This window comes from Rhipicephalus microplus, chromosome 1, assembly GCF_043290135.1.
Source record: "Rhipicephalus microplus isolate Deutch F79 chromosome 1, USDA_Rmic, whole genome shotgun sequence".
In the NCBI taxonomy this organism is placed as follows: domain Eukaryota; kingdom Metazoa; phylum Arthropoda; class Arachnida; order Ixodida; family Ixodidae; genus Rhipicephalus; species Rhipicephalus microplus.
In genome coordinates, this window is record NC_134700.1 from 222,633,452 (window position 1) to 222,646,229 (window position 12,778).

The window sequence follows — 12,778 nt, forward strand, 5'->3', positions numbered from 1 at the left end:
GCCTTAGTAAAAGTAAAGCGTGGAGGATTGGGGAAAAATGAGGGAGTGGAGAACGAGAGTGATGGTGCGCCGCCGGCTCGCAGAGTGGGGTTCGAAAAGAACAAGTCCGCGCACCGCGGCTACAAGTGGAGCTCGACGCCGTCGCGAACGATGTGATTTGGCACTCTGGTTGTGCTCCAAGGACGCGGCTGAGCTCGGAGCTTTTCCCGCTGCTTTTGTAGATGGGGAAGAAAAGAAAAACACGTCTTGAAAAAAAAAAAAGGCGAAACCCAGTATGACATCTGTGAGCTGTGTTTGGCGTGGCGCCGACAGTTTCTGGCACGCGCGACGAGCGCTCACATCCACGACGCATAATGAGACGATTTCGCTCTGCTCTTTTATTAGCCGAGAGTTGCAACTCCGGAGTTTTGGAGAAAAGAACGAAATAAATCAATAGATCACCGTAATTAAGCTGAGCACAAAGTTTTGAAATGCTCTGGTTTTGCTGGTCTTACTGGAGGCGTGATGATTTATCCTTTGTACATTTCACTCTCAACTGTCAGTAGGAGACATATAGTGAATTCAATGCTTTAGCAGTTTGACTTACACGGGGGCAATGCTAATAAGATGACAATGATTTGACATCATAATCCGGAAACCTGTTTATATAGATGAAATATATTTGGCACGTTGTTACTATCCTTTGTAAACTTGTGACTCAGAAGTTACAAACTTCCAGGCTTGAAACAGGTATCGAACCATTCGTGTTATACACCATGACAGCTTTATTCAAACATTACCGAGGGCAGGAGCGTTTTAACACTGCACTGTCACATCGAGGACCAGAATGGTGTACTCAGATTAGCACGAAAAGTGAAGCCACATGGAGAACCTCCTGTTACTCGAAAGCGGTCGCATCGTCCCTCTCAGGACTATCCTAAAACCAAGGTGCTGATCGCGGCCTCTCCTGAAGCCCTCGCATCGCCTACATGAAAACAAAACTCAAAATGATCACCCACGTACCAAGGTTTTTTGCTGAAAAAACGTGGGCTGCATGTGTACGAACGATGATTCAACAGACTGTTCTGTTCCTCGGTTTTATGCGCTACCGCATACCCGTGCTTTGCGGGCTCCGAAGAATAAACATGCGCGTCCTCCAGTTGCTTCAAGCCCAAGCACTGCGAATATGCCTTGGACTTCCGAGATGCGCATCTACAGCATCGACAGTCGTCATTGCGCGTGATTATCCAGTCAACACATACATCCGCATAGATGTTTAAAGAATGCACTTAAGACGTTTCGCTTGGATTCAATCTCATCACCTCACCTCATGTCAAACTTCTAGCCCATACTCAACGTTCAGCGCAACTGTAGCTCAGCATTGTTCAATGCTTCCATCGCACTTAACATATGCAGAATGGCCGCCGTTACCTTTGTGGTGACTACACCCACTAAGAGCTCTTCTTACCATTCATGGCATGCAAAATAAGAAACAGTTGTCACATCTAGCCCTGAAACAGGCCACACTATACTGTTTCTGCACGAGAAGCACAATAGACGCCTTCGCATTTACACGGATAACTCTATGTTTCTGGCGATGGTTATACTCACCAAGTCCGTCGCAGTTAAATTCAAGACATCGCGTTTGGCGTCATCGATAGCTGCCGAACTTGCCGCCATATACGTGCAGCTCTGGAGTTTACAGTTGAAGAACCTTCGGAAGTTTGGTCCATCTTCTTGGACTCGAAGGCAGCTTTTTAATGTCTTATGTCACCCTTTTGCTATGGACCTAATGAACAGTTAGTAGCCGATATAAGGCTTCTTCAACACAAAGCAATCTCTAGACAACATAGCATAGCGTATCAGTGGATGCCAGGTCATTGCGGTATATATGGCAACGACCGTGCAGGTGAGGTCGCTAAATGTGTACATGGCGGTACGCAATACACAGGCATCCCGTTCTGAAGAACTGACGCAGCTCCATAGCTTCGTTCGCTTAACGTGACGTCACACTATAGTACAGTGGAACTTGATGGAATGCACAAACCTTTGTCTATATAACTTGGATCCCGATCTCAAGCTCCGTCTCCCCTCAGGAATACCTTGAGCTGAGGATACTCTTTTACGACGCCTGTGCCTTGGCATGGCCTTCACAAACGCATGCATATTCATGTCTTATCGGAAGGCCAACATGTCTACTTGTAATTACTGCGGCGGCGAAGAAACAATCACCCATCTGTTCAAGTGTGCCCATTTCAACGCTCCAAGACAAAATTTACCGAAGCTCTAGATAGATAGATGATCGGCCTTTGTCGAAACAAAGAATTTTGGGTAATTGGCCGAGTCAATCCTCAGCCCAGAAGGCTTTGAAAGCTTTATTAAGCTTACTATCAATCAGGTAATAGAGAAATGCGCGGAATAAAACCAACCCCTATACATAGCCTTAATAGATTAAGAGAAGGCGTTTGACTTAGTCGAGACATCAGCTGTAATGCACACGCTACAAAATCAGGGTATCGAAGAACTCTACATACACATACTGGAAGAAATTGACAGTGGATCCACAGCCACCATAGTTCTCCATAAAGAAAGCGATATAATTCCAATAAAGAAGGGTGTAAGGCCGGGAGACACGATCTCTTCAATGCCATTCACCGCGTGTTTACAGGAGATATTCAGGACCCTAGATTGGAAAGAGTTAGGGAAAACAGTTAATGGAGAATATCTTAGTAACATGTGATTCACTGATAACATTGCCTTGATGAGTCACTCAGGCGATGAATTACAGCTCGTGATTACTGAACTGCATATGCAAATCAGAAGAGTAGGTCCGAAAACTAATATGCATAAAACTAAAGCAATGTGGAGCAGTCTCGGCAGAAAACACTCCTTCGCAATAAGTGGAGAGGCGCTAGAAGTTGTAAAGGATTATGTCTACTTAGGAGAGGTAGTAACTGCGGAGCCGAACCATGAGAGTGAAATAACTAGAAGAATAAAGATGGGATGGATCACGTTTGAAAAGCATCCTGAAATCATAAATGGTAATCTACCTCTAACCCTCAAGAGGAAGGTATATAATAGCTGCATCTTGCCAGTGCTTACCTACGGAGCAGAAACCTGGAGGCTTAAGAGGGTTCCGCTCAAATTGAGGACTACACAGCGAGCGATGGAAAAGAAAATGATAGGTGTAACCTTAAAAGAAAAGAAGAGGGCAGAGTGGATCAGGGAAGAAACCGGGGCTGAGGATATCACAGTTAAGTCTAGAACAAGAAATGGACGTGGGCCGGGCACGTATAGCACGTAGGCAGGATAACCGCAGGTTCTTAAGGGTAACTGAATGGATTCTCAAAGAAGACAAACGCACGAAGGGGAGACAGAAAGTTAGGTGTGCTGATGAGATTAAAAAGTTCGCAGAGATAACGAGGCAACACAAAGCACAGGACCGGGTTGATTCGCGTATCATGCGAGAGGCCTTTGCCCTGCAGTAACCGTAGACAAACTGATGCTGACGATGATGATGAAGTTTTTTGGCGGACAACTGGCCATAGAGACAGAGTTAAGTGTCGTATTCTCCTTAAATTTACTTTCCCTCTTTCACAATTTTTTCGTCTTTTGTCTGTCTCTCTCTCTGTTTGTAGCCCAGGTGTTCAATTAAACTTTTCATGCTAGAGACCAAACTTCCCTCGCGCCAGAACTCATCGACACTGCGTTGCGGGCACGTGGTTCCGGTTTGGTTTATCACCTCTATTGACCTTTTCACTCAAGGCTCCTGGGTGCCACCATAGTCCCCTCTAGGCTATTGTTATTGCACGTGACCCCCCGAAAAATTCACTGCCGAGGCTGTGACGTCGGATTTTGTACTCTTGTTAACAGTCCAGAAAGGAGAAAATCATCCTCTCGTAAAAAAAAGATCCATACTCGTGGACAACTTTTCTGGGCAATGAAAGGAAAGCTACGGTGGCGGAGCTTGTGCACATGAATTTTTGAGCCAAGTAGTCCGGTTTGGCACGCGTCTCCTGCCACTATGAGAAGTGATGGCCTCGCGCAATCAGCGTTTACTCCGACAGAGACGCCACTTGAAGTTTGAGGTAGACGTAAAAGGCGGGAGTTTCTCCTGCGTCCCAAACATGCAAAGTGACAATGTGTGAAGTAAAATAAGTAGAATTATATCACTAGTGTGTGCTGGGTTCTATCTCAAATAGCTGTATATAGTAAATAAAGGAGTAAAGTTTATATATCACGTAGAAAAGATGCATGACACTGTGAAACTAGATTATTTGGCGGTAGGATAAGCGTGATTTGTCCCTGTAGCGTTTGCTTCATGGACAGAAAAAGTTGTCCGCGAGTATAGCAGCTATTCGCGCGGCGCCTTCGCAATCAGCCATGCCAAAACGTGCAATATATACAATGCTTGGAAACATAGCATGTCCACTCGGTGTCAAGAAAAAAAAAAAAAACAGACGACGCTTCGAAGAATGCCTGCCTTGTATTCCCCAGCATGAAAGTGTTTGAATTTGTTTTAGGTGGTCATTCGGACGACTTCGGAACTGCAGCGTTGTGATCACGCTGCACTAAACGGGAAGAGGAAGCCCGCGACTTACCTAAATGAGCAGATTGAACTCAACGTTGTAGCACTGTTTGTAGGACACTTATTTAGTGTGTGCACTGTAGTGTGCATAGCGCCTACGACCCTTCGCGTGGTAGTTGCAAACAGTTCCCAGTATACACTTTCATCGTCGCCTCTGGCAGTGCTCATTCCTTTTCCATGGCTATCACACGTTCTACTGCGCCGAATAGAACGCAAGATCAAGCTGCCCCGAGTGACTCCAGTGGACGGTGTGACATTTAGAGGGTCAAAGTGTAAAGTATAGGGGAAGTATGAAGGAGGAGAAGGCAGTATCACTATTACGTTAGCAAAAACGAAAATGCACCAGAACTCTTGAATAACTCGGATAATGCGATTGCGTTATTTGTGCGGGTAGGGGTCTAAGTAACTTTGATATTGCCGTTGTTGACGTTATCACTCTTGTGGCCCCGAGCGTCCTTCCTTGCAAGACAGGTCATTTTTCTTTTACGCATTGTTTCACCTTCATTATTTTATTGATTATACTTTGTTAAAACGATCTGCAGAAACTAAACATTCTAGGTCTGTAAATTTAGCTTGCAAGAGTTCAAGATGCACTGTTCATTCAATTAATATAAGGGCTGGTAGCACTAGAAATGATACGCGGATGCCTGAAGCAATCATGAAGTAAAGAAGCGGAGATTTAGGGGCTTGTTTGTTTTTTTGCTAGCCATGACAGCAAGTGTTACACACTAGCCGTCATGGCATATACTATATCGGCGCTCACTAACACTCCCAGGTTTAATGCACCAATGCACCAAGAAGTTACATGATAGTAGAAGGTTTATCTACCTCAATGGTGCTTGGCGGTGTTGAAACTTGTCGTGATGCACGAGGTAACATTGTTAGAGCTGCTGCAGTGATCTTGAAGAAGAAAGCCTGCGCCGTGTCCAGCTCGCTGCAGTTACGAGACAAAGCAACTGAGCTGAATGGATGCAGTTGGGTCAGTGGGGTTTTCAGGCTACGAGCATTACTCCATATTCGTGACAGCGGCTTCCTTGGGTCTAGTTTTGAACAGAAGAGCCACCATTGCCTCTTCTCTAGCTTGTCCAGGTTACGTTTAAATCGCTTTTGTATTTGCCTGGCCTCACGAATGTCATCTGCAGACAATGTGCTATGAGCACGTCTTTCAGATTGGCTAGGAATAGCCTGCAGCCTCTCATACTCCACGTCGACCATTGAGTGAGTTTGAGGTGGTTCCAGATGCTTGGTGCTGCTTTGGTTTGCTCGATTCAAAGCAGCCACAAATTTTTCATACGTCATTTCAGATGGCTCTGCGTCTTCGACTGCAACATTATATGCTTTCCAGTCAGTGCACCGAATCCTCCTTCGCTTTGTGTTTAGCGTAGGATAGATGTAGGTGGGCACGTGGTCACTCCCATGACTTTCGATATCAGCAAACCAGGTCACCGTAGACATGAGGCAGGTGGAGATCATGGTGACGTCCAGGGTGCTACATCGGTCGTTTCTAATGAAGGTTGGCTGCCCATCATTAATAATCACAAGGTTTTTTCGATGAGCGATGCCGAAAAGGCGTCTACCGCGCACTGAAGTCCTCCTGCCGCCCCAGGCTAGGTGATGTGCATTGATGTCCCCGGTTAGTATGTGAGGTCCAGGTGTTCCATCTATTATGTCCTGCAGTCTGTCTACATCGAATGGGGTTCGAGGTGGTATGTAGGCCGCAATAACCGTAAATACTAGGTGATGTGCATTGATGTCCCCAGTTAGTATGTGAGGTCCAGGTGTTCCATCTATTATGTCCTGCAGTCTGTCTACATCGAATGGGGTTCGAGGTGGTATGTATGCCGCAATAACCGTAAATACCAAAGCGTCCATTTTCACTGTCACTGCAGCATATTTATTGTATGCGTCAGCTGATATATGGTGAACATTGAAAGTTAAATCATTGCGAACAGCTAAAAGAATTCTACTGACATCCGTTCGTGTCGATGAGACTGTGATGGTGTATCCTGTAAGACGTATGCCAGTGCGCACTAGGAACTCTGAGATGGCGATTACTGGAAAACGGTGCTTGTATATAAATAGTCTGAAGTCGGAAAGACGACGGCGGAGACTGAAGGAATTTAATTGAAAAATGGTTGCCTTTTCATTAATGTTCTTTAGGCTGGGTGGAGATGTAGCTGAGTTTGCAAAGCATTGGACGCGTTATCCGAAGGTCACAGCTTCGGTCTCTGCCAGCGCCAAGTCATGTTTTCGTCCACTTTTTTTTCTTAACATTTGCATTGCGATTGAAACTAATGTAATCGCCTATACTTCCCTTGGCCTAATTGTCTGTTAGTTCACATTAATTGTGAAGCAATCATGATATTTCAAGAGATGGAAATACCTTTGAGTCTCGAAAAGGCCATAACACATTGTCAAAGGTGATCATATAGACATGCCGAAAGCTTAACACGCAAGACTACTGTCAACATTCTTCGAAGCTCATTTGATACGTTCCAGGGCATTAGATGAATGAGTGATTGTGAACCGTACTTGAGAAAGTGCAGTTGCTGAAATCTTTCCGTTGTTCATTGTAAGGCAACAAACCCGACCCTACACATAAACTAGTTGACATTTTTTGCTTTCTTTCACGCTTCTATATGTCTACCTGCTTCTACAGAAATAGCAAGTATTCTGTGCGTTAAACCTGATTACGTGTAGGTGTGAAATGTGGTTCTGACTCATTTGTCACGACACGTCAACTGGACTCGGACCTCACTTTGTTAACAGTTCTTCAGAAGTAACGCGCAGTGACATTGGCTGACGCCTCGGAAAGACATCGATCCGATAATCATGTGGCCAGGCGAAAAAAAAATGAAGGAATAAATCAGAACACGTTTCATCACAGAGATAGCTGTTATTCTGTGGTTAGGCTTCAGACACGGTGTAGTGGTGCTGACAAACCTGTCACGTGTTGCGAACTATTGTTTGTCATAACGTGGTGGCGAGAAAAAAAAACATACATATACGCAATTGGCGCATGTTATTCCGTGCCTCGTGTGACTGCAGGGGCGGATATATTAGTGAGAGGAGGAGACCAGCACGATAACTTGCACCCCTGCTTTGTTTACAGAAAAGAAAAGAGGCTATCATATGAAACATCCGATGGAATTATGAGCATTCAAACGTAAAGCTATTTATGAGATGCATTTCTGATTAAAAAAACAATTTTTAGCACCTTTAATCTTTGTTTGGGATTGATTGCAACGCTGGTTACCATTCGGCCTTTTTTTCTTCTTAAATATAAACCTTCATATAAAACGTGTATACTTGCGAATACTTTTTACGCTGTATGAACAATGACAGCAGAAAACAAAATTCTTTTGGACTAGGCGATACAGACATGGAAGGAAACGTACAACAGAAACAAAGTGCTAAGGACTTTTTTTGAGCTCTATCAGTGTCGTGTAGCGTAAATATTTTTCGGACTGTGTAATGACCTCGGCTATATATTTGTATTTATTTGGAAATGCAAGCGTATTCGTCGTATGCTAATAGCGACAATCTGTGATAGCTAAACACTCATTGTTTAAGTAATAATGTTCTTTTTTGTATTCGAGGAGGGCTCTCTTTTCGAGAGATATGTTTAAGAAGGCAACATGTGAGGGATTACACCACGGCCGGAAGCTCACACCAGAAGCGAAGTAGCGTTTACTTAAGTCATCTTCGAAAAAAAAAAATTGCATTGGTGCCCGCAGAGATGCCCCAGCGTCAAGATGATTAGACGAAGGTGCGCACCGGCGCGATTTCTTGAAGATGACATTAATCACTGCAACGATAACGTTGCGTTTGGCTAGCAGAGACACTGCACCATCTCTCCGGTCGTTCACGTTTACAGCTATCTTGGTAAACTCCAGACACTAATAAACTTGCGGGCATACCAAAACGCTATATTACTGCATATTTTTTTCAAATCCACATGAACAGATAATATACGCCTCGAATTATATCGCTCCCGTCACAAATTGAGTAACTTACTAGCAGCACTTGACACATTATCTGAACAATGATAAGTGGGGTTTTACGAGCGCCCTAGTGGAGAAGTTCGAGAAATTTTGACCATCTGGTGTTTTTTTTTTTAATTGTGCCCTGACATTGCGCAGTACGCGCGCCACTAGCATTTCGCTTCCATCAAAATGCAAGCGTCGCCGCCGGGATCGGACCGGTGACATTCGGGTTTGCAGCCGAGCACCGTAACTAATTTACTATTGGCATGTTGACTTAGCCAAATACATTCAATACTGTTTTATGAGCAAATAGAGTCAGTGCGACGGCTCACTGGACCATGATCCTCCGCAGTTGACCTCCTTGAGGACGCACTCGGGGTCCGGCTCAAGCCGGCGACCTCCCGGCCAGTCGACGCGCCCTATCCAGGACCGCGAAGAGCCGCGATCCGAGACCTGGTAGGCTCCGCTGCGGAGCGGCTGGGCAGCATCGCGGAACTCCGTCTCGCGCACCGACACGAAGCCCCGAGCTCCAGGACTGTAGTCCAGCAGCACGGCTTTACTCTGAACCTGCACGATGATGCACACAGAAGCTCGGATTCAGCTTCTCTTGTTACCCTTCGCTGAGAGAAGGCTTGCGAAGACAAAAAAAAAAAAAAGAGAAGATAAAAGAGACAGATGGACAGAATCATGCGCACAACTGAAGGAGCAAATCACGTGTACCGATGGTTCCACAGATCTTTTAACGGTCATGTAGGATGACAACTTTAACCGACTGCATGAGCAAGTCTTTCTTATACAAGACTGAATGTAAAATAATCACTTAACGCAGAAAGGCTATAACTTAGTAATGCATAGTTAGTGACTTCATGAACTTCACAGACAATAAATGATCCCGCCGGAAGAGTGGCCGTAAAAGGAATTACCTCGTGGCATAGTAACACCGCTTCATAAAATAGCAGCCCGAATCACTGGTTGATAACTTAAGTGCTAAGAGACAAAAGCTAAATTATTATGCTAACGCTGTGCACCTACATAACGCACGAGTTGACCGATTTTTGTGTGAGTTCGTCATCTCTTGTACCTGGGAGTACGGACTAATTACACTCTTTGCTGCATTCATGTAATCACTATTCCCTTCTCGATCGCCCTAACTCACCTGTCCTCGAGGGTCCGCCCAACTGGTGGAGGTTGGCAGACTAGGAAAAGTGCCATTGATGAAAAAGGAGCTGGCCGGCACCGAAGAAGCAGGGGCCCCGTTTGACGGTTTCGACTTGGACGACCGCCAGAGGGCAGTGACGAGGAGCGAGATGGCGTTAAAGTAACGAAAGGCCGCGTAGACTTCACTCTGTAAGCGAAGATGACAAGGGAAGACAGATGACATGAACACGCTGTGTTATGGACTTCTAACTCTCTATAGAAAAAAAAAAAGCTCTCTGACTATGTGCTGTTATCTTCGAGTCCTGACTTGCTAAGTACATGGCTCATTAAAGTGACACGTGCACTCTTTTTGAAGATCAATATACTATATTAGGAGAGTAGCTGGACACAAAATAGAGTCAATGCGTCTCTTGTAGGATAATGATATACCCTACCCTGCAAGTAAGAATTCACTAGAAGGAGTAACACGTTTTTTTGTTGTTGACAGAAAGAACCAGTGCCAAGTGATTGAATTATCTGCTTCCTGTGTGTTTTCAAGAAGTAGGGGGGTTTATATTACGCTAGATTTATGTTATTCTATTGTACAATAAATGGTTGCTCTTTAACGCGGTACGAATGTCAGTGAAGACACCCTCTGAGCAGTGAATAGATGCGAAGCATGAGCGAAGCAGCCCAGTATTCAGTGAAAAGAGCAAAGAAGAAGCGTTAGGCAACGATCTTGATTAGATTATTTTTTTTATTTAACAGAGGATGGCCAACTCGGCTGATTGCGTTACAAGCGATGTTGCAAACTCGCGCCTTTGTAGGGTCTCTCGCACTTGTTTGCGTATTAGTGCGTCAGGGAAGATAAATGCAACAGTCATTATTCAAGTGATTAAGCTGTTATGCGTACAAGGCATTGGCAAGGTCTCGTCAAGCTGTTTTAGGGTCACCCGTCGCAAACGGTCGTGTGACCGGTGCTAGTCGCAGGCATAGTACGGTCTCACAGTACGTGGAAAAAAACGTAGAAAAACAGGAGACGTGATCGGAATGGGCAAAATCAACTTACGACCGAAGTTCGTGCCACCATCTGCCGGTAGAGCTGCTGCGTTCCGCGGTCCTTCCACAGCTTGGCGTAAGACGTGTCGGTCGACACGAACGTCACCACGAACAGAGCGCGAAGCAGCTCTGGTGCCACAGCGTCCAGCGCTAGCAGGGCTGGCGACAGCAGCGCACGCGGGTGCAGGTCTCTGGGTGCGCTCACCAGGAAGAGCGCCGGCGAGTAGCCCGTACTTCGACCCACTCCTTGCGCATGCAGCGCCTTCAGCGAACGGCTCAGCAGTGTGCCCCACGGGTCCATGGACAGCAATACGGCTGTGGCAGAGTTAAGAAAAAGAGAGGCTGTGGTCAAGGCAACAAGCTCCGCTCAAAAATTACACTGTAGCCCGACTCGTGTACGACTGAACCCCTGTATAGTGGGTTCTAAACCAAGAGGTTTAAAAAAAAGGTTCCGGGGTTGTTGTACTCGCCAGTTGGAAGTGTCAATTGCAATCGTTTGATGCCGTATAGACCTTTTAACTCCTCTCTGGGTTGTTAAAATGCGTGACACCCCTAAAATGCACAACCGAGGCTGTAACGTCAGCCTTTGTACTCCCGTGCAACAGCCCATAAAACAACAACAACAACAAAAATTCTCCTCTCCGTAAAAAAAAAAAACGTCTTTACCGCCATGTAATATTACAAGTCTCGTCTGGTACCAACTCCTCTAAGGTGCTACTACCAGTAGCCGAAAAACGTTTATTATTTATAACGCGATAGTGTTAAACAGCTTGTTTCGCAGAAATTTCGGCGTCGGCATCGTTGATAGTGCGCAAAAATTCATGTTACTCGAGACTGAGAAATCGAGAAAGATTCAAATATAATGTAATTATTAAAATTTTCGGGTCCACGTGAGGGTCCAACCCGGACCGTCTGCATGGCAAGCAAGTGTTCTACTACAGAGCCACAATATGCGTTGAAAATGCTATGTTAATGTCATGTAGTGTATGGGGTCCCTTTAACGCATCACGCATTGCGTGGCATTAGCGTGGATTCCCGTCAGGCGTCAAGACATGTGAAAGGAGCCCCAAGTGGGTGTTCAAAAAAAAAACCGCCCATTACAAAGCGCTCAAGCATATTTAATCATAATCAACAGAGCCATCAACAAGGGGAACAGCTGCGTATTCACGCGTTGCTCTACGCATGCGCAGTGGGCCCCACCCTGACGCGCTATAGGAACAATTGTGGCATAGTGCGCACTTAATAACAGTGGTTGCGATAGGCATTCAAGGATAACTTTAAACGGCGAATGTTACTCACACAGTTGTTCATTTCCTGACGGCACGGTTGAAGCATGCACAGAGAAGCGAAGTAGGTTAGCCGTTCAGACGGTGATGCACAGGAGGCCAGGCCTACTATTGAAGGCGGAACTAAAGCACCCTTCAATTTTTCGCCTTCGTGTCATTACTTCCCTAGTCACAAAAAAGGCATTTGGAAATTTTATTCAGAAACCTAAAATTACTCTCAATTTCCAAAGTATTCTACCTTAGGAGCACCTGGACTTTGCTACAAATATACAGAAACGTCCGCCTAGCCACATGCGATTTTTTTGGTGACACAAGAAGAACCATTTCTTAGTATTATTCGCAATGAATGTTTAGTATTTAGAAATTTTTCTTACTAGTTGATAGCATCCGCTTTAATTGTATTAGGGATTTTCTCTATTCTATACAGGTAGCACATTTTTATATTTTTGTTTATACCCTAATCGACCAATTTATTTTCAAGCCGTCGTTTCAAATAAAAAACAGCAATCGTAATAACCTATCTACATAGTAAGTATGAGCCGCCATGTCACATTCGAACAGGCAGGCAAGCAAGCATGCAAGGCAGCAAGCAAGCGAAAGCATGCACAACGCCACAATGCGCAAGCAAGGCAAAGATGAAGCCATCTTGAAAACTCCGTGCCATCCGCGGGTAATCTCTTAAAGATGTTGTTTTGCTATTTTAAAGCGAACCCTAACTTGACAATGACGGGAGAGCTAGTTCT

The 12,778-nt window shown here is 45.1% G+C and overlaps 1 protein-coding gene across 2 annotated transcripts in view; it reads right to left on the reverse strand.

The window, feature by feature from the left end:
• The window catches only part of LOC119166869 (retinal guanylyl cyclase 1), a 205,713-nt gene that overhangs the window by 124,763 nt on the left and 68,172 nt on the right, over positions 1-12,778 (reverse strand). For both annotated transcript variants that reach the window (XM_075891432.1, XM_075891433.1), the window contains exons 2-4: positions 10,760-11,064; positions 9,710-9,898; positions 8,886-9,120 (exon numbers count right to left, since the gene is read on the reverse strand). In XM_075891432.1, the coding sequence (XP_075747547.1) occupies positions 8,886-9,120; positions 9,710-9,898; positions 10,760-11,064 (729 nt within the window). The remainder of the gene's footprint in view (positions 1-8,885; positions 9,121-9,709; positions 9,899-10,759; positions 11,065-12,778) is intronic.